Source organism: Gigantopelta aegis, chromosome 4 (genome assembly GCF_016097555.1).
Source record: "Gigantopelta aegis isolate Gae_Host chromosome 4, Gae_host_genome, whole genome shotgun sequence".
NCBI classification, from domain to species: Eukaryota; Metazoa; Mollusca; class Gastropoda; order Neomphalida; family Peltospiridae; genus Gigantopelta; species Gigantopelta aegis.
This window is the reverse complement of record NC_054702.1, coordinates 61,915,797-61,939,520: the sequence shown is the minus strand read 5'-3', so window position 1 is coordinate 61,939,520 and position 23,724 is coordinate 61,915,797. Positions and strand designations below refer to the sequence as shown.

Here is a 23,724-nt window from a genome sequence, read left to right as displayed (position 1 = left end):
TCTTCTTCATACTCGTTGACAAGAGCTATTTATCAAATATTAAAATGGTAGAACGACAGGACTCTCGAATTCGCTGTTTGAACAATCTAACAACTACATTATTCTTTTCTTTTCTTGTACCACAGCTCCCTGCCTGTTTCCCAACGGTGACGCTTACATCAAGATGCTGTTCCCGCACGCCCTGGATAACATTGCACGCAACTTTTACATCATGACCGCCTTCACTGGAGGATTTCTCATCCTTGCTTACCTAACATTCAAGATCCGTGGGATCCCAAACCTTCAGTGACACGACTATTAGAATTATCAGAATGCTTATATCGACAAGTTCGAGTGTTTATTGTTGAACGTCAAAACGGCTTTCATGTTCAAACTCGTATCTCTGCACGATTTAGATTCTCAAGGATGTTATGATATGGTCGAGCCTGCTCTCATGAATAACTGCTTTGTGTTTTGTAAGTAAGCGGACGGCCAATCCCAATATGGTTCTCAGGATGGGCATAACATGCGGATGCAGCAGCAATATTACTTGTTTGAAAACTGAAAATATTCTGCTTTCAAGCGCGGTTCCGTGTTGGGAGAGTCGAGGGGTCTGGACTCCTCTGCTGACTGTTTTTAAAGTGCAATCACTGCTGATATAGGTTTTGCCGTTGTCGTGTATATAACATCATTTGCCCAGGAAATATACATTACAGTTGGGTCCACAGTCCCGACATGGCTTGAAGGCGATTAAAGACTAATATATTTGACAAATGCAATATTTGGAAAACGAGTTTTATGTTTGATAGATATATTTCAGATTTTGTCAGTTTAGATGGTTGCATATTGTGAAAATAAACACGTGTCATCTAAAAATGTATGTCAGGTTTTTTTGCATGCTTCAATTGTGTTTTTTTGCGTATAGTAATCATTGGCCATCATAATGCAAACACACTTTGTAGGTATTCATTCCAGCAATTTTCATGAATCATATTTAATAAGAAGAAAACAGAAGTTTGTTTTATTTAACGACATCACTAGAGCACAATAATGTATTAATAATTGGCTATTGGATGTCAATATTTAGTAATTCTGACACGTAGTAAACGCGGAACGTAGCCCGGTAGTAACTGACAGGGTTTGTTGTCATAAACTGTTGTTTCATCTGACCAGTGAACTCCTGTAATTTAATTTGAACTTGAAGGAAGGAAGAAATGTTTCATTTAACGACGCACTCATCATATTTTAATTACGGTTATATGGCATCGGACATGTGGTTTTGGACTACACAGATAATTGAGAGAGGAAACCCGCTGCCGCCACGCAATGGGCTACTCTTTTCAATTAGCAGCAACGGGTCGTTTATATGCAGCATCCTACAGACAGGCTAGCACATATCACGGCCTATGTTACACCGGTTTGGAGCACCGGCTAAAAGGAATAATAGTCCAATGGGTCCACCGACGGGAATACTAAACTTAGGATAAAAATGTATATGCAGAACTAGGGTAGTCAAAGACGTTTTCTATTGTTTGTAAACGAGCAGCTTTTTTTCTGATTTACTTTAAGATTGAGAGATGGCAGGATTTACATCTATTGTGCATATTATGTTGACTGAAACGTTGCTACCATTGTTATACATGTGATTTGATACGCAGAACATTTTGTGCTTTGTAAAAATTATATATATATAAGTTATCTCCTTATCTGGTGCCGTAAATTGCAAAATATTCAATAATGCTTTTAAGACATGTATCACAATGGTGCAGATTTCTGTGTTCGGAATCAAACCAGTGTAACATATGTATGCTCAGATGGGTTTCGATTTATCAATGCTGTACTCATTAAAATATTTTTGCATTAAATTTTAATATTGTATTTAGTGTAATTTTTTTTTTTTTTTTTTTTTTATAGTTTTTACCAATTCTTGTGAAATCCTAATATACGTAACGGACTTGATCTGCCAATACGCCGGGCTGTTTACAGCAAACACACATGGATTTATAAAAGCTTGAAATAAACACTTCTTGCATTTTTGATGCCGGTGTTGATTAAATTTGAAATCTGCTTGTTTTGTTTCAATACATACGTAAAGAAAACGTATATTGAACAGGTATTAAAATTAAAACTAGCAACAAAAATCGGTTGTAATCCGATGAACACGAGAATACATTTTTTTTTGGTGGTTAATGTTGCAGTGATAATACGTCTTGTCATACAAGCTGAACGTGTCCAGTAATTCCTACATTCATGCAGTCCATCGATGATGTAATATCATTTACAGTGTGATATTTTTTTTTATTGCAAACGTCCTCAAAGGCAAAACACGTAATATTGTGGCCGTTGCCATTAGACTGACAGCCAGATCTCGCAATGAATGCTTCCAGAATAAAGGGATGTCCTACGCAAACACTCTGCGGCCCAAGTCTACTCAATTGCCATTAATGATTATTGTACTATTTTACACAAATCAATATTTCTTGAATTTGTGGATCATTGATATTTCGAAAACATAGCACATAGCACACATTGCATAGACTGAAGTGGCTCTTTATCCTCCATTGCAGTACTCCGACTGGCGTCATTGACAGAAGCTCCATTAATTATGTTGCATGTCGTATCCGTAAGTGATTTTAATCTCTAGCTTCTATCGTTTGAAATAATAAAAAAAAAAAAATTCCCAAGTATTGACATATTGGCATCTTATATATTTGGTGTATGGGATAATGGCCTCGTAAGTGAGACGTCCATTAGAATAGAACCCGATCTATAAGAATACAAAACTCACGCTTCAAGACAAAGCAAAGTGTTTGTCTTGGTTTTCTTTAGTTGACGTAGCAGTCGGGATTCAATTCTGTCTTAACAATATGCACCATAAAATCGGTGTTTGTTGAGATGTTTATGTGCATTAAATAGGATGTCGATGTTAATCTGGTTTATGTGCATATTCGGCACCGTGTGCCTGGTTGACCCTTGTGTTAGTGTTTCGTCTGGCGGGACAAGACGTGGTGACGTCAGGCTGGTGAAGACTTTAATACGACACGAACGATGGACGTCTGTGTCCGTTGTGTACCAAGATCACACATGTGAGTAGAAAGCCAAATTATTTATTTACTTATATACATTTACTACTGCTACGACTACTACTACTACTCCTCCTACTACTGCTGCTGCTGCTACTACCACTACTGCTGCTTCTGCTGCTACTACTACTAATACTGCTTCTGCTGCTGCTGCTACTACTACTACTACTACTACTACTACTACTATACTACTACTACTACTACTGCTACTACTCATAATAATACTTCTGCTGCTGTTACTAGTACTATTATTACTACTGCAACTACTACTACTACCACTACTCATATTAATGCTTCTAATGCTGTTACTACTACTGCTACTACTACCACTACTACTACCGCTACTACTGCCACTACTACTACTACTCATATAAATACCTCTGCTGCTGTTACTAGTACTACTACTGCTGCTACTACTGCTGCTACTACTGTTACTTCTGTTACTACTGCTAAAAAGACTACTACTGCTACCACTACTGCTACTTTTACTCATATTAATACTTCTACTGCTGTTACTAGTACTACTACTACTGCCAATACTACTACTACTGCTACCACCACTACTACTACTGCTACTACTATTACTACTGCTACCACTACTACTGCTGCTGCTACAACTACTACTACTATTACTGCTACTACTGCTGCTACTACTGCTTCTACTACTTCTGCTAATACTACTACTACTACTACCACCACTGTTTCTGCTATTACAACTACTCTATTAATAATACAGACATACAGACATGAAGAGAGATAGACAGTGTGTGTGTTAGAGAGAGAGAGAGAGAGAGAGAGAGAGAGAGAGAGAGAGAGAGAGAGAGAGAGAGAGAGAGAGAGAGAGAGAGAGAGAGAGAGAGAGAGAGAGAGAGAGTTAGGAAACGTACAGATATATTTTACATATTTTAATGTAGATTTTGGTATTAAACCTAGTGATAATGCCGAAACGCTATCTATTAGTGCAACGGTAAAATGTCTTCTCTTTTTTGTACAAGATCAGATGTTAAGTAAATGTTACACTTCAATTTTTCACAGATACACTGGCTAGAACACTACCTTAGACTGTTGACCAGTAACGTATTAGCTATAGGCGTCCTTCTTAGTGGAAACACAAGAGGAAATACATATGCATATACTTATGTTTTGGCTTATTTTACGCAAATAATACATCATATGTTTATACTTGTTTCACGTACCGGTAAGCTATTTTAATTATTTACAATTTTCAGTTACAAGACAAAATTGATCTAGATATTAATAAACGTTGCTTTGGGTTTTTATTTTGTCATCAAAACACAAGCTTCTTCTGCTTACTGTAAAATATAGAAATGTTACCAGCATTATCAGAATGTGCATATTTAATTATTAGAAATGCATTTCAAGAGAAAGGTTATCTAACAATTTATTCATAAATGTTCTATATTATTTATTATTAATCTAACACCATATCTGTACAAAGGAACAAATAAGGAACCACACCAACACCAACACCAAAATTGACTGCAACCAAATGTCTCATGCACAGTGTCGATAAGGGACATTCCTGAGTGTGCTGCAATGTTTAAGATGTTATCCGCTAACAGAGACTTTTTAATGACTGTAATTACATAGCAAATATATTTTTCTGCATAAAATATTAGTGGCTGTAAATTAAATGTGTTTTGGATCGTTCTAGTATTTGTACTAGGTTAAATTTCACTTTATTTCCTAAATATAATTTTTTTCGTACGTACCAAATTATTTGAAGACAAAATCCAGTTTGGGCGTCTTACAAATATTAAGTCGACCAGAAACACATTGAATATACAGAAACTGATATTCTAAACATTGGGCTATTTCTTGTTCCAGCCAGTGCTCCACTACTGGTGTAACAAAGGCCGTGGTATGTACCATCCTGTCTGTGGGATGGCGCATATAAAAGATCCCTTGCTACTAATCGAAAAGAGTAGCTCATGAAGTGGCGACAGTGGGTTTCCTCTCTCAATATCTGTGTGGTCCTTAACCATATGTCTGACGCCATATAACTGTGAATAAAATATATTGAGTGCGTCGTTAAATAAAACATTTCCTTCCTTCCTCAGTATATTTACCTAACCCTCACACAGTAAACCCGGCTGCTACCACTGCCAATAACACAATTATTTGTTTTGTTTAACGACACCACTAGAACATATTGATTTATTAATAATCGGCTATTGGATGTCAAACATTTGGTAATTCTGACATACCGTCTTAGAAGAGAAACCCGCTACTTGTGTGGTTTTTTTTTACCATTTGTAGCAAGGGGTCGTTTATATGCACCACCCACAGACAGGATAGCACATATATCAAAACCTTTGATATACCAGTCGTGGTGCAGTAGCTGGAACGAGAAATAGCCCAATGAGCCCACCGACGGGGATCGATCCTAGACCGACCATGCATGAGGCGTAGTACAAATGACAATACTGTTTCATATGTTTCATTTGACTCTGTTTCAGGTGTTAGTTTGTTGAAAGCAGCACTGTCGGAAATTGGCGTTTTAACAAGTTTCTTTGATGCCAGGAACAGCAGCACGGCGGATATTTCTGATTTTGTTTCCTTCAATCCACCCATCCCTGTCGTTCTTCTGAGCTCTAACAAGACATTTGTGAAGCAAATTATCTGGCAGGTCTGTGAGCTCTCTGTAATTACTTAACGTAATTATCTGTAAAGAAACATACAGACAGATAATTTATTAACGTCTCAACTTGCATGTATGTTCATCACATACTAGTATATACAAAATAAATAATTTAAAAATATAACATATTATGTAAAACAACATAAGCCATTCCTTATGATATTATGAGAGACCAATGAGTTATAATAAATAATCAGAATTAGAGAAAAGAGAGAATATTTTGTGTCGCTGTAAAATATAACTGGTATAATATAATGATTTCTATTTAAATAAACCAACAGAAGAAAACGTCGATCAGTTCTTGTATCAATCAAACAAAGTTTACACCATGTGCATGAAAAGTTAGTCATAAAATAATGTGTTTCCGAGAACATGCCGACACATGTACATTCATCATTAAAATGTTATGCATGCACTCTTTTCCATCAATATATTAAAGGGACAGACCCTAGTTTTTAAACACAAAGGCATATTTTTATGATCACTGAAATCAAATATTACTTATATAGTATTGCTTAGATTATCCATTTCCGTACAACCAAAGTGTTTCTGGTCATCCTTGTGTTTCTAACACCACAAAATGCATTTTTCATATTTTTAAAAACGCACGTGCGTCTGAGAAGTAACGGTTATGGAGTCGAGTTTTTGTCTATTTTTAAGGGTATTTCAACGTCAGAGACACTTGTTTCACTCTGTTGTATCCAAATTTGTTACAGGTTTAACGAAACTTAGTGTCCATTTTTACGGGTTGAAACTAGGGTCTAGGTGATAAATATGCCTTAGTGTTTAGAAACCAGGATCTGTCCCTTTAATGTTTTTAAAAATCGAAACAAAAATTAGGGTCTGCCCTCTTTTCTAGGTAGAGTCGGGTTCCCGGAAACTCACAATATTTAGACCTTAAATGTTTGTTGTTGTCTTTTCTATTATATCGTTCATGGAAATATAAATGTACTTAACAATTGTAAACATGAATACTGATAAAATACTTGTACTTAAAACTGTCATGTAGAATCATCTTTCAGTATATTGTTTTTTATTATTAATATTTCCCCAAAAAGTGTTTTTAGGCATTATCTTGGTCCTACAGTGCATAATTAGACAAACACATTTAATTTAATCAGGAACTAAGAAGAACATCATGACGAAAACTGCATACAGATCTCCAAACGGCTAAAGTTTTAAGAAATAACGAGCTATGTTTCATATAAATATCACATTATGAACATCTGAGGGTTCAGTTTACCTTAATTGGTCTTCGGTCATTTAAAATAAATACTGATATAATTGTTTAACCACATATATTAGTTATTCACATTTATATATTCACCAGAGATCTAGCTTCTAATTTATAGCTTGATCTTTGCATAAATATTCAAAAGAACAGATGCCTCTTAACTTAGCAAAGTTCAGTATATTTTATTACAATTTTTAAAAGACCCACTATTTGGCATATTTTCGTCTCTAACTTAAGACATATTTTAGATCTATTAATGGTAAATTCTACAATATCAAGCTTTAAACGATATCTTGTATCCTTGTAATTCCATTGAATGTGGGTCGGGTCGTAGCCCAGTGGTACAGCGTGGGATCGATCCCCGTCGGTGGGCCCATTGGACTATTTCTCGTTCCAGCCAGTGCACCACGACTGATATATCAAAGGCCGTGGTATGCACTACCTTGTCTGTGGGATGGTGCATATAAAAGATCCCTTGCTGCTAATCAAAAAGAGTAACCCATGAAGTGACGACAGCGCGTTTCCTCTCTCAATATCTGTGTGGTCCTTAACTATATGTCCGACGCCATATAACCGTAAATAAAATGTGCTGAGTGCGTCGTTAAATAAAACGTTTCTTTCTTTTTTCCCATTGAATGTAGAATACTTAGAATCTACAGAAACACTGACCAGTTTATTTCAAACATTATATGCCAGTTCTTGTCCAAAACTCTTCTCTCCGTGTTTTCTCATGGTCTCATTTCCCCTCATTATCTTTCCATTCGAAGAAATGTTTACAGTTGGTGCACCAAAACATAATAATATAGTGAAACACTGAGTATATAAAACCCCCAGAAAATATTAGTCATAAAAGTTTCATATGTCACCCTGTAGATAACGTGTGCCTATAAAGCAGTTGTGCACTTTGACTAAACCAATACGATAGTCTGCCAGTTAATAACATTGTGTTTCTTATTAAATCATAAACCTAAGACCGATTCCATGATCTCTTTGCCATTCCTATTTTAAAAGAAATTACAATATTTGTCAGGAATGCTTCAAGAAAAAGAGAACTCCTTTAGGACCTCAACAATACTGGCTTTTTGTGTGGCCAGAATCCACCACTATCACAGAGCTGTCGCCGATGTTCTTAGCATGTGTGACCCACGTGGCTGTCGTAATCCCCAGCGAACCCCGGGACGGATTACTGTCCATGGATCAGGTTAGTAAAAAACAGATCATTCTGGATACACATACATAAAGTTCTCCACTCGATGTCTTTTTTAAAATTTCACTTAGTAATTCCATTGAATGTAGTGTAATTAGAAACTACAGAAAAACTTAAGTAAGTCATTTCAAACATTAAATGGACATTCCTGAGTTTGCTGCATTCTAAGATGTTTCCGACTAATAAAATATTTCTATGATTAAACGTACATGTTAAATATATTTTCTTGTTTAGAATATCAGTGTCTGTATATTCAATGTTTTTCTGGTCGTCTTAATATTTGTAACAAGCCAAACTGGATTTTGTCTTCAAATAATTTCGTACGTACGAAAAAAGAATATTTTAGGAAATAAAAAGAAATTTTACCTAGTACAAATATTAGAACGATCAGAAACACGTTTAATATACAGCCACTAATATTTTATGCAGAAAAATACATTTGGTATCTAATTACAATCGTTAAAAAGTCTCTGTTAGTCGATAACATCTTAAAAATTGCAGCAAACTCAGGAATGTCCCTTTAACTATCAATCCTTGTCCCAAACTCTTTTTTATCATTCTTCTCTCATGGTCGCATTTCCCCTATTATCTTACGGAAATAGCCAGTATAAGTCCGTTTAGATGTTTAATGATGTGTAGATCTAAAAGACGAATGTTACAGTATGCACTATAAAGTATACTCCTGTAATATATTTGTATCAGTGTGTTTGAAAAGTACAACTTTGAAATATAATCATCATGCTTACACATTATGTGTAACACGTTAAGGTATCGACTTCAATATACCCGGTATAGAGGTATTATATCATATTATATCTATGTTTATGTATGCATAAAAATAAGGATTTGAAATATGCTTAGGAACGTATAGTTGTTGTGAGGCGTGTATGATTCAGATACCTGTCCAAAATAGATCATTCCGTGAAAGTGGTACATAGAAATGTTACATAGGCACTTGGCCAGAACGCACTAAAGTGTCTGTTTTTCAGCGTACTTCAGACTGGCCATTTATGTGTTTAGTACAAGGTCGGAAATCGTGATGTTCAGATTGACGTAAACCAAACATTCGTAGGCGTGATTTTCGAAAACTGATATTAATATACACACCATGTTGCTTCAACGAATCTGGCTATGCTAAAACTGTCTGGTTCCGTACGTAACTTCAGTGGATACCACTGGTTACGTTCGAAACTCGGAGGTGGACTGCATATTCAGTCAAAACCCGGCGAGATGCATCAAGAAAACGAATATAAACATCAGTTTTAAGATGCATTCTTAATTTTTATTTTTATTACTGTTTTAGTAAATGTGGTCCTTATAATTAATCGTAAATAGCATTAAAATTCTAGTTATTATTTATGTGTTAATTTTCGTCATAATGTTTCGCTAATTATTTTGAAAAAAATGATCTTTTGTTTGGTCTGTCCAACGAGATCAGTGTCTTCCTATCTGGATGACATGCATCTAGGGAATATTTTAGGAAGAATAAGACATTACTCTCTAATAAATTGTATATTCATACTATTCAACTGCCAAAGTATATGGGGATCTAAAAGATACCATTTTCAAAGAAGTCCTCAAATAATTTGAAATATGGAGTTTTAATGTACTCAAGATAGCATAGACTTGTCTTGAAATATATCTGTTTCAATATCCCTTACGAAGTATAGACAAATATTTGTAATAATACTCAAACAATACAAACTTTAAATACTAAGTTTTTTGGAAATTTAGCAGAACAAAAACAATAACAAAACCGAATAGTATCTGGCTTTGTATTGTTGCTGATAGTTTCGTTTTGATTATATCGCTACCGTCAGTGTGTGATGTTATTGCCCATATTGTTAACAATATCAAAGTAATACGTCCCACTAAAACGCCAAGTAGGAAGTAACACTTTGACGTCACACGATAACGTCATCGATTTACCACTACATTTTACAGGAACGTCAACCAAACAAGTTCAGTGAAATACATTAAGATCAATTATGGGTAATAAATAGGATATTAAACTCGCTACCATTTCGTATCACGTTTATGTCCTTCGTGAAATAATTTTCATTGTCACTCGCTAAAACTCGTGATAATTAAAAATGATTTCACTCGGGACATAAACATGATAAGAAATGGAAACTCGTTTAATATCCTATAATACTTTTATAGATCGAATGGATATAAACGCTTACATGTCTTTTGTAATCATATTGGATTATATTTTGTATTAAAATATTTTAAATGCAATATTTTTATAATTTATATTCGTTTTTGTGTAAAGAAAAGAAAGAAAACAAACAAAACGAAGGTTCTATAATATCGAAATCTATCGATAAACAGCATCTCTAAAACGGTTTGTAAACAAATGTTGGAAATGAACTGTATAAAGTGATTTGTAAACAGAAGAATGTAAGAAATCGTGCATGCACGCCAAGACGACAGTGCAGACACGATGAACCTGCTTCAAAGTACTGGTCAATAATGATTCAGCTGCACAAACAACATGCACAGTTAACAGATAATTGCTTCCTGGTCACAGACTCGTCTGTCTATCACATATTTAGTTTTCGCAATTGGCACTGTGAAGGGCACACATTTTGAATTGGAAAAATTGATAAATATTTAACCCATAATCGTCTATAGTTGTTGCAAAACAGTCTCTACACACATTTTCGATACTTTACCTCTCGATAATCAATTACTGTATTATTATATGTTATATGAAACAGGCGCGAAAGTAGGCCTATGCTATAAATCAATAAACAAAATGCTACAAGCATCTAGTAGTTTATGAGGATGATCCTACCAAATTATGTAGCGACCACACAGATCTGTATAAATAAGTGTCGTACGATTTCGTTGGCAGAGTGATATGGTTGTACAGCATTTTAAGGATTCCGGAACATGCCATAGCTTTGTCGAACAGTGAGTTAAACTTTGGGTTGTACATATATGATTTTAAATGCAATAATGCTTTTCTGCTGGACATGGGTTGAAATTCACCACACACACACACACACACACACACACACACACACACACACACACACACACACACACACACACACACACACACACACACACACACACCGACATTTCAATCAGGAATAATGTTTGCAGAATAAAGTTTTGAAGGGAACCTTCATACTGTGAACATATCTGGAGACAGAAATACCCCACCCCCCAAAAATAAAATAAAATAAAATAAAATAAAATAAAATAAATAAATACATAAATAAAAAGTAAAACGTTCAGGAAAGTATCGGTATCGAATTACCCCTCACCTAAATCAAACGTACACAATAAATATAGTTTGTCTTATTTTCAGCCACGCACGAAAATGACCTTCGTGTACACTCTGCTACAAACACGTGCCTCTGGCAGACGTCTACGACTTGCTGCTACCATTAACGAGTGTGGAAACATGACGACGTTCAGAAACATCTTTCCCAACAAACACGGGTTTAACCAGGAACATTTCACAGCAGCCACCTTACAGGTAGTTAATAGCCACAGACAGAGTGTACTGATTAGCCCAGATACGTATCGGTCGTGTTGCAGTGTTTATGTCTACCGTCGCCTTCTGATAGATGTTTCTAACGGCGATCTGTTAGGAGTCGGAACTTGGCAAAGTAATAAAGTGTACGTTAATGGAGCTTGGAAATGCTGCATCGATTTACTTGTGATTGAAGAGTTTGCTGTCTTAAATTCTACGTAGTGATAAAAATGAAATTCGTCGAAAAGGAATGATTATTTGGCTTCAGTTGACATGTTTATTGTTTAACACTGTACGTCACAGGGATCCTACAATACCCGTAACTGAATGAAACACGATTATCCAAATATCTCTCCTAACTGTATATCTATTAGATCTCTCTGTAACGGGCAGTTATACCCGCGTGGCTCGTCTAGGTATGATCAGAGATAAGATCTATATATAAAGTATATATAATATAGCACGTTTAGTTCACTAGAAAACCCAACAAAAACACAATACACTTTGGAATCTGTATTATTACTACGCTGACAAATGTACTGCCGCAGTAGTTAATTAACAACAACAAATAATAACAACCCAGAACTGATCACTTAATTAGTTAATCTCTAGGTGTCTAGTTTACACAATATTCTAATCACTTCACCGTGACACAACACCCACACGTGTGATAATTGAGAAACGCTTCCAGGGGAACTTAATTAATAAAGGAATTACAACTCTATTCCTAACTGGTTAATTTTTAATTAACCCTTAACTACTCATTCAGTAACCTTGTAATACAGAATTAATACTGGTACCTATCAAAATAACAATAACCTACAGTTTACCTAGGTCCTCTAGGATGACTGGTTAAGCTTTATATATATTAGAACAGTGAGCCTACAGTTTACTGCGTCAGATTACCGGTAGCACCGTCTAAATAATATTGGTATAATACAGTATTAAAATATTTAAAGTCACATCAATCACATCAAGGTTATACAACAGAGCAGAAATAATATTTACCAAGTCCAAACGGACGCGTTCCCTGGAAGCCTTCCAATATGTTTCTCCCTCATATCTCTAAAACCCTAGCTATTTATCATAAAAGCCGAATATCGCCTGGGGGTACAACGCGGTCCTTCCCCTATCAAGTGATATTTCCACAGCGACCAAGCCGGCATATTTTTCTTAGATAGCCAGACTTGCTGACGCGTAGTCGCCAAAATCACTATCGTAAAAACCGCACTCGCGGGGGTATTACGTAACTACCGGACTGGGTGTGTATTAGGCACAGCTCGACCACGGTCGCGCGGAGGTATTACGTAACAAAGTGCCCACCTGGGCTTAAGTGCATATTGAGACTGCACACGGCCCTCTAAAACAATTAATATCGCCACAGGCGAAAACAAAATTAAGAGCATGTTCCGTCACACTGTACTTGAATATGAACTGTTGTTTTCTAAAGACAACCAGATAAGGAACATAGCTTTTTGCATGCAAGTTAATATAAATACGAACTTGATATGCGCATACTTTTAATGTATTATATCGCCTAAAGCAGTCAGCACATAGAAGGTGCCTCAGAAATGGTAATTGCGACACTTGCTACAGATAATGTTACAGCATCTCAACAACAAAACCATAATATGTGATCTGGGCCCGTGCTTATAAAACTTTTTAGAGTTCAGGCCAGTACAATAACTGTACAATGCAGAGTCGAATGGATATTTGACAAAATAGTGTTTGATTCCATGAATCTCTAAGTTTCTCGTCTACGGGAGGACAGCCAATGCCGATGAGATCCTTTACTGGAGATTTCATCCTCATTGCACCGCCACAGAGCCCTGCCACCCCCAGACTGGTTTACTCAGTCAAAACTAGCACATATCACCGACGTTGCCACATAAGGTTGCCCATTCGATACACCATAAAGGAATATTTACAATGCATTTTCGTACAATACATCTCGTGACATACTGGTTGGAATGATCAGTAACTAAATGTCTTACACACGATGGTGGTGGGGAACGAATCATCGGCTCAACAAAACGAAAAAGACATAAGGATTGTAGTTAAATGAAAATTTACTTCTAGTTCCATCTTTCTAGTGTCATATACTGTTCACATAATGTAGGCCTTGTTAACTACACGTGGTCAAATTCACTGATTGTTTTCCCCGACTCAACCAGTGGCCAGACTAGTATACTAGTATTCAAGGCTGTGATATATGCTGTCTTCCCTGTAAGAAAGTGCACTTAAAGGACCCCTTGCTTGTAAAGGAAACATGTTGTAGTGGGTTTCATCCAAGACTGTATGCCAGAATCACCAAATGTTCAAATTCCAGTAGCCGATTATTAATAAATCAATGTGCACTAGCGGTGTCGTTAAACAAATGAAACGTTCAACTGTATTACCTAAATGTATATTTTCAAAAACAAAAGAGTGATTACCGTCTAGAGAGACCTGTGATCAGACAGGTATCGCCATTTTAACTTGAAACAAACCGGATCGTTGAATATTTTGCTTTACGCGAGTTTTTTCCATTTCAGGTGAAGCCTTTCTTGTACAAGGAAGGAAGTCAGTATGTTGGATTCCTGGCCGATATTCTCAACTTCATTTCATCTCCTCTTAACTTCACGTGCGTATTGTCCTTATACATCACCTAGCAGTGTTACACACAACATTAGATTTAATCGATGTCATAATATATTTTTAGTCTTAAATTGTCAACCACGATAATTTTAAGAACTTGTTTCCGCGATTCCATTGTTTTGTTATTGTTTTCTTCTAGATCTGGAAAACAACACATGTACTAATCTGTTTTCCTTATTATGTCCAAGATTTCATTCCTTTTGCATTCTGGTTTATGCGACTACCACGGTGTTATGCTTTAACCTATCAGAGGCTCGGGACGTCGCCCAGTGGTAAAGCCTGATGCACAGTCGGTCTAGGATCGATCCCTGTCAGTGGACCCATTTGTCCTTTCAGCCACGACTGGTATATCAAAGGCCATGAAATGCGTTACCCTGTACGTGCATATAAAAGATACTTGCTACTAATGGAAAGATGTAGCAGGTTTCCTCTCTAACAATATAGGTCAAACTGTTTGACATCCAATATCTGATGATTAATAAATCAACGTGTTCTACTGGTATCGTTAAACAAACAAACACACACACACACCCAAAAAACCCCACAAAAAAACAACACAAAAAACTCCAACAACACCCCACACAAAAACAAAACAAACCCCACAAAAACCCCCAAACAAAACAAATACATTTCAGTACCTGATTAAGAGTAAGCGGAATATTTTGTTTCATAATAACGAAATAAAGCAGGCACGATTCAACATAATCAATATGTTTTACAATTATCTGTGTGTTTTACTTGATAAAATGTAGTTTTTTCCCCGCATTAGATACTCGTTTGTGGAAGCGCCGGATGGAAAGTACGGAAGTGTTGACAATGGTTCCTGGAACGGCTTGATTGGCATGTTGGTAAGACAGGTGAGCCAGAAGATGGTAATAAGAGATTGACGAACCTTATTTAGTCTTCAACATTCTGTTTCATAACCATCACGTCTTTACTTGGGTCAAACGGGTCAAAGTTCGAAGTGCCGCATTAAATTAGGTTACGTCTGCCACTGGTGAGATATGTGGCAGGCGTTGTTGTCATAAAATGTTGTTTCATTTGGCCAGTAAATTCCAGTAATTTACCTTAAACTAGTTTCGATCTACCAACTATTATGGAGCTTTGTGCGGAATCCAACTAAAATTATGATGATACCTTTTTGTGCGCAAATAAGTTAGTGAAGACATTTCTCGTTTTGCATAAAATAACACAGGATGTAATTACACACAAGTTCAAGTTCTTTATTGCTTTAAGATATACAATTTTTAAGCTTTATATTAAAAACAGCAAAATATAATAAATACATGTTTACAATATCTGATAATGGGGAGTGCTATAGCTATAATGGTGATATCTGGGGAGCGCTATAGCACTATCTCAAACACATTCGTGCATGAAAAGTCAATACATACCTAAAATAAACGAAATAAATCCTACATATATGCATGATAAATAATTACGTGGGTAGCAATATGGAAGATATTAAATATTAAAACACACACACACACACGAAAGAAAGAAATGTTTTATTTAACGACGCACTCAACACATTTTATTTACGGCTATCTGGCGTCAGACATATGGTTGAGGACCACACAGATATTGAAGGAGGAAACCCGCTGTCGCCACTTCATGGGCTATTCTTTTCGACTGGCAGCAAGGGATCTTTTATATGCACCATCCCATAGACAGGATAACACATACCACGGCCTTTGATGTACCAGTCGTAGTGCACTGGCTGGAACGAGAAATAGTCCAATGGGCCCACTGACGGGGATCAATCCCAAACCGACCTCGCATCAAGCTAGCGCTGTACCACTGGGCTACGCCTCCCCCCCCCCCCCCCCCCACACACACACACACGAATGAAAAGAATATGTTTCCCGGGGAATGTTAACTGCACATCAGCCTTTTACTATGAGCAATTATCAAGCCTCCCTGTCCCATAGCCTTATAAGAAGATCTGTGTTCAACAATCAGTATTTTACAAATTAATTTAAAATACACATAAGAATATTTGACAGACTGACTAAATTGCGTGTCTATTACAGGAAACAGACATAATCATGGCCGATATTAGCACAACCTATCTCAGACAGAAAGTGGTGGACTTCACTCATCCCTACAACTTCGACGTGGCCACCGTCGTCATGCGGCGGCCCATCGACGACAGCAGTTCGTACCTGAGCTATATACAGCTGTACAGGTGGGAGGTGCACGTGTGCATCTGGAGCTCCATTGTTCTTGCCTACCTGTTTGTCAAAGTTATAGAGCGGGTGAATCCGTTTTATAGACACGGGAGAGTTGTGGACAAGGGAAATCACTCTACACTGTTCTGGCTTCTGTATGGGTCTCTCCTCAAGCAAGGTAAAAGAGAAGACTATATGAGTTCCTGTAATGAACGTTTGCATAATGCAAGTTTAATTTACCATTCACTGAACAAAAAAAAGCTAAAACCATTTAAAATGAAAAGCTACATGAAAGCTGATATAATCCTATAAGGTTAATCATTTAGGATGACGTTTATGATCAAGATGCGGAATGTATTTATTAACACGCACCCACTGCCACCCACCCGCACACTCTCATAAGCCCCCCTAGTAAATCCCGCCCGTGCTCGCTCTGTCTCTGGGCTCTCTAGTATAAATCTCGGGGAAGCTAAGTCTGTCTTCCTCCCCCTATATGGGTGGTGTTATTACTCTAAATCTTACTGACTATATGTATTTATACTCTTGGGGGGGGGTCTACCCCCAGTCTAGTGTTACCAGACTATGGGGGGTGGGGTTTGTAAATGGGGGTCTGCACTTCTCTGATAGTTAATTACCATCTCAAGGGTACAAAAAAAAGCTCCCTGTCTGGTCTCTGTTCGGGGGTCTGATCGGGGTGATGATCCTCTCTCCTGTCTGGGTGGTCTAATCTGGGGGTGGTGTCTCCTCTGTCTGTCTGTGGAATTGTGGGTCTGGGGTCTCGCTGCTCTGGGTCTCTCCCTGTCTCGATCTGTGTGGCTCCCCCCTGTCTGTGTGGTTGGGGGTCTGGAACCTGTCTGTGGGGGTGTCCTCTCTCTCTAAATCTGGGGGGTTGTCTGTCGTCGGTGTCCCTCCCTCTATGTGTCTGTTTATCCTATCTCTATATATTTTATAACTTTATTTACCTGGCTCTAATTACAGTTTATATTTTTGTCTCTCTCTCTCTCTGTGTCTCTCTGTCCTGTCCCTGTATGTCTGTCCTCTCTGTCTCTCTGTCTCTCTGTCTCTCTCTCTTCTCCTCTCTCTCTCTTCTCTCTGTCCCTACTCTTTCTGTCTGTCTGTCTCTCTCTCGTTCTCGCCTTGTCTCTGTCTCTCTCTGTCTCTATCTCTTTGGCTCTGTCTGTCTGTCTGTCTCTCTCTCTCTGTCTGTGTTGTCTCTCTCTCTCTCTCTCTCTCTCTCTCTCTCTCTCTCTCTCTCTCTCTCCTCTCTCTCTCTGTGTCTCTATCTCTCTGGCTCTGTCTGTCTGTCTGTCTGTCTGTCTGTCTGTGTCTCTCTCTCTCTCCCCCTCTCCCCCCCTCTCTCTCTCTCTCTCTCTCTCTCTCTCTCTCTCTCTCTCTCTCTAAAATGGTTCTAGTAAATCTCACTTAGCTAAGTCTGTCTGTCCCTCCCTATATGTGTATTTCTCTTACTTACTATATATTATTTATAACTTTAATTTAGCCACACCTAGATTACAGTTTATATTTCTCTCTCTCTCTCTCTCTCTCTCTCTCTCTCTCTCTCTCTCTCTCTCTCTCTCTCTCTCTCTCTCTCACTCTCTCTCTCTGTATGTGTGTGTGTGTATGTGTGTGTGTGTGTGTGTGTGTGTGTGTGTGTGTGTGTGTGTGTGTGTTGTACATACGCGCGCTTTCATAATTACGGCTTGTTGATACAACATAACATTTAAAAAAACCCTTAAAACACACGTATCCATTAAATGTATAGATTCACAGAATTTACCTTTGAGACGTCCTCTCGGGGGACTCGCAAAGACTAATCCACCTTCTAGGAACATCTGCTTAAACCATTATGTAAATACAGCATATAAACACCGATATTCTAGTTATTTATCTCAGTTATCAGATTGACAGGGGAAACTAAGTACCCCCGCTTTATTGTATATAACTTCGAGTATAACAAATAATGGATTAGTGCAGAAATAAAACCGTGTTGCAAATATGTTTATTTAGAAGATTTTCCAGCTTTAATCTTCAGTTATCGCTTTTAAGTTTAATGAGCAATGTGTAGCCACGGGATACTGTGTGGCTTCATGCCATCTATTATTCCTTGTAGAGATATATTTGTAAAAACAGCGGCGTTGCGAAATAGATGCTATTTCCAGAAAGCAGACACATACTATTCATTACTAAATCTCTTCTGTTATTCGACTGGTTAGCAGGCAGTGGCTATCTTAAGACGTTTCCAAACAGTCTTCACGTAGAGACAGACGCAATAATATTACAGGCTAGAAGTAGACAAACAATTGAATAGAACAAAATCCGTTTACAGAATAAAGTTTGCTCTTTTTTGTGGAGTGACATTGTTATTTCTGTGTCTATAAATGACAGATGTCCACAAAACATTGGGTTATCAGATTTAAAACAGAAACCACTAGAGCACATTGATTTATTAATCATCGGCTATTGGATGTCAAACATATGGTCATTTTGATACAGTCATAGAGAGGAAACCCTCTACAAGGGATCTTTTTATATGCACCATCCCACAGACAGGATAGCACATACCACGGCCTTTGATATATCGGTCGTGGTGCTCTGGATGTGACGAGAAATAGCCCAATGGGCCCACCGACGGGGATCGACACCAGACCGACCGTGCATCCAGCGAGCGCTTTACCACTGGTCCATTTCGAATACAGATGTTTACTGAGATTTCTGCTTTCGTTTTAAGTTTATTAAGTAAGGCATGCGCTGCTTTAATTCCAAAAGGGATAAGAAATGCAGAATGTAAATTAATGCGATTAGCCAACATTTGTAACTGGCCTTTAACCTTAATTATAACTTATAACTCTTTTGTTTATAATCCTATTTATATTATACTTTCGGTTTGATCGTGGTTCAAGTAAAATCAAACATGTGTTACGCAACACTTAGGTGACTGCTCAATACAGGTCAGTGGAAGCTATTTAAACAGGTGACTGCCAGTTAGAGGTGGACACTTGAGTCGTTATTGCAAAACTTATCATGAACACATGAACATGTCAATCGTATCTTCCATTAAAAGCTCAAACAACAATTAAGCTGAATTAAATGATTCTCCTACCATAACAATTGTCAGAGTACTGTGATGAACATCTATAGGTGCAACTATCAACCAGATTTCTACGACTTTATTTCAATCCACTGCCTCCTTTCCTTTTTGAATTCCATCTAATTTCTTACCGATCTGGCAACTCCTCCTATCTTTCAACGTCTTGCACTGTCCACCTCCACATCCCAGTCCTTGTCTCTCCAACCATGACATGTGCTTGTCTCTTGTGGCTATCCGTGCAACACACCTGGCATTCCCATCAGCTTTAGCTGTGGGCTTAGTCTGACCTAGTCCGACGCCATATAAAAAAAAATGTTTTGAGTGCGTCGTAACGTTAAATGAAACATTTCCTTCCTTAGTTTGACCTAGGACTTCTAGTTTGTAAGAAACTGTTCTAAACTCGAAACTGTAACGCAAACGTTGACGCCATCACCGCCACAGTCGGAAAACTAATACCTATATCTCGCCTATAAATGTAATTGTTCTTGTCTCTATTTCTCACACACCCTGACGCCACGCAGGAGGCCGCGATGTAACGAAGGTGTCTCAGTCCAGGAGAGTGTTTCTGGGAACCTGGTGGATCTTCGCCATCATCATGTCCAGCATCTACAGCGGCAACCTCATCGCCTTCCTCACCGTCAGCAGGCTGAAGCTGCCCTTTGACACAATATCTGGAATGGTACAGCAGGATCGCTTTACGTGGGGGACGTATGGTGGTTCAAACTATATTAAATTTTTTGAGGTGCGTAATAAGAGGTATGATAACCAGTAATGTTTTTGTCCCACCTCATGAATTTCAAGAAAAAATAATTTTAATGTGTAACTCATTTCTCTAAAACCATCCATACTCCAGAGAAAAAAAAAAAAAAAAAAAAAAAAAAAAAAAAAAAAATTTGCCTACTAAAAAAAAAAGAGAGAAAACAAACACTAAATAAACAAGCGAAGTAATGATCTACACTGATATTCACTGTGTAGACATAACCAGTTCTGATATTAACGGTAACAAATATAATATCAAAAGCAATACTTTGCAGTCATGTATTGGCAAAAACAATTTATGAAAACGGTGATGAATTACAAATGCTTACCCCTAGTATTCAGTACGTACAGTATGAAACAGTATACGGAAACAATATGAAATTATAACAGATTAAAATTCATCATTTTCAGACATCCAAAGACAAAGATTATCAAAAAGTTGCCGAGGGATTTAAAAAGTTTCCTAAAGAAGACCCATCAACCCTGAGCACCAAAGCAGAAGAACATCGACTTAAGGTGTTGAAAGGGGACTACTGTTTTATAGGAGGGAAGCCAACCCTGGAATTCTGGGTCAGTCAGAACTGCCAGCTGAAATTGCTAAATGAAGGATTCTATTCTTTACTGTATGGAATTGTTCTGCCGAAAAATTCACCTTACACAAAAGACTTTTCTGATCAGTGAGTGGCGAATTCACCAGTTTAATAATACTAATAATTCCTTATTAGTTTGTCACATTACATGGTTCATAATACCTATGCAGACAAAAATAATATATGCTATAGGAAGATGCATCACACACACACATACACACACACGCACAGAGGGAGAGAGAGAGAGGGGGAGAGAGAGAGAGTGTGTGTGAGAGAGAGAGAGAGAGAGAGAGAGAGAGAGAGAGAGAGAGAGAGAGAGAGAGAGAGAGAGAGAGAGAGAGAGAGAGAGAGAGAGAGAGAGAGAGAGAGAGCAATTTTCATATATCATTCATTTTACGTCCAAAGTATTTGCTTCACAGACTTGCAATTACTAACCATTTTTTGATGGACTTGCTACATTGAAACCATTTGATATGTCACTGTTGTTAGTGTTACAATTATATTGTATTATACTGTCTACTTTAAGGATAATCGGTCTCCACGAGACTGGCATAATGGCAATGATGAAGACGAAATGGTGGCCACAGAATAGCTGCAACGACGATGAACTGAAATATGCAAAAGCTATCCAATTATCCGACATTCAGTCTGCATTCTATGTTCTCGTTATTGGGACCGTGATGACATTTATAGTGCTGCTGTTTGAACTGTTGTATTTTAAATTGAAAACGCGCTGCCAAAGCTTTCAAACACAGAGCTAACAAAACGCTTCTATTTTATTTAATTATAATAGCATTCTGTTGTAGGATCATTCGAATGTATTGAATATAAAATTATGTTCAGCAGATATCTTATGTGTGTAGTTAGGGGGAAAATGCCCACAGGAAATAAGCTTTAATTAATTTTGTGTGTTGAGTTTACTGTATTTGAAAAGAGATAATAAAATATTAAAAACACTTAACATTATTCAGTGTTATCAAGTAACCACGAAATAAATCAATTCTGCACTAGACACTAGGTGTTACTTGTTCCACACTCATGTTACTACGTTTGAATACCTTTATTTAATTAGTTCGGAGTAATATGCGAATTTAAACGAGCTATGTATAATTTATTATTAATCGTCATCTACTTAACGTTTATCGCTTCAAAATTAATGTGTGGTAGCATCGCTTGGGGGACATAAAATAGTCTGGGTCATCACAAGGCCCTTACGACATGTGACGTGCGATGATTTTGGAATTCCAAAATGGAATTCGGCATTTCATCGCATGATGTATGATCACCAAGCGATGGTGCGATGGAGAATCACAGGATCGCTAAGTGGAGAACATATCATGTACCACTACTACTACTACTACTACTACTACTACTACTACTACTACTACTACTACCACCACCACCACCACCACCACCACTACCACTACCACCACCACCACCACCACCACCACTACCACTACCACTACTACTACTACTACTACTACTACTACTACTACTAACTTTATTTAATGAGGGTGACATGTTTAGCAGAAAATAATCTTCCGCCGAGCCCTCAGCAACACATTGAAACATTGGGACATTTTTGTTTTAAATACATAATATATACTTAATACTATACTAATGCAATAAATGCATGCAAACGAACTGACACTAGATACACACAAAACAGCCCTAATCTATAAAATTATACTACTACTACTACTACTACTACTACTACTATATTACTACTACTACTACTACTATTAATACTACCACTACTACTACTATTAATACTACCACTACTACTACTACTACTACTACTACTACTACTACTACCACTACTACTACCACTACCACTACCACTACCACTACCACTACTACTACTACTACTACTACTACTACTACCACTACCACTACTACTACTACTACTACTAAGTTTTAATACCAATGCCAGCACTATCACCGTCCATAGGCGATCTTTTATTTAAGCACAGTAAAGATTCTCCCATAGCAAACGTGTTCACGAAGGGAAGTCAGCATAGACACATTTCAGTGGTTTCCGTCTATAGCGTGGCTACACTCATGATAACTCGGAAACCACTCAACAAACTCAATTAGCGTCTGCAGAAGCAGCGATCCATGTTTGGTTGTCACTATAATCACGAAAGCAGTTATTTCTGGTTTAGATGAAAAACAAAACAAACAAACAACAAAAATATCCCCAACAAAACAATGTTTTTTTAAATGAAGAAGATGAAGAGGAGGAAGATGAAAACAAACAAAATCAGGAATTTGTAGCTGTAAACAACAGCATCTCACCAGGTCAAAGTTCGAAGTACACCTAACTTTGAATATCACATTAAATAAGACCACGCCTGCATTAGTGATATGTCACAGGACTTGCCATGGAGTGTTGTTTCATTTGACCAGTAAATTCATATAATTTTATTTGAACTAGTATCATGGTACCAGCTACTACTATGTTCGAAACATGGTTGTGGTCCCATTAAAAATTTTTTTTTTTCTTTCTGCGGTGACGATTCCCCAAAAATCCACATGCATTACATATATCAACAGCTCCATCGACAAGCAACACATGCATTCCGTGGAATATGTTTATGAAGCCATTTGCATGTTCTATGGGCAACTCATGGTGGACTTTGAATCGACCGAGCACTGTCATTTACATCTTTGATCCAATGTTTAAGAGACATGGACGCAACGGTAAATGTAGCAGAAGACTTGTATTGAACATCGAACATACGGCAGTGTATATCTACGGTAGGAATGCCATGTTTCAAAAGAACACATTTAACAGTAAACTACAAGAGCTTTGCGGATGTAT

General features: G+C 37.4%; 2 protein-coding genes across 2 annotated transcripts in view; both read left to right on the top strand.

Moving 5' to 3' along the window:
• Positions 1-855, top strand: part of LOC121370876 (ATP-binding cassette sub-family G member 5-like) — a 15,509-nt gene extending 14,654 nt beyond the window's left edge. The window contains exon 11 of the mRNA XM_041496390.1: positions 126-855. Coding sequence (XP_041352324.1) covers positions 126-289 — 164 coding nt within the window. The 3' untranslated portion in view covers positions 290-855. The remainder of the gene's footprint in view (positions 1-125) is intronic.
• A 1,697-nt stretch (positions 856-2,552) lies between these two features.
• LOC121372253 (glutamate receptor ionotropic, kainate 2-like) lies at positions 2,553-21,860 on the top strand. Its single transcript, XM_041498544.1, has 10 exons — positions 2,553-3,065; positions 5,543-5,712; positions 7,989-8,159; positions 11,488-11,658; positions 14,190-14,278; positions 15,062-15,149; positions 16,326-16,641; positions 20,073-20,293; positions 20,722-20,987; positions 21,427-21,860. The coding sequence occupies exons 1-10, from the start codon at positions 2,897-2,899 to the stop codon at positions 21,659-21,661; spliced, it is 1,896 nt and encodes a 631-aa protein (XP_041354478.1). The 5' UTR covers positions 2,553-2,896; the 3' UTR covers positions 21,662-21,860.
• Positions 21,861-23,724: the final 1,864 nt, after the last annotated feature.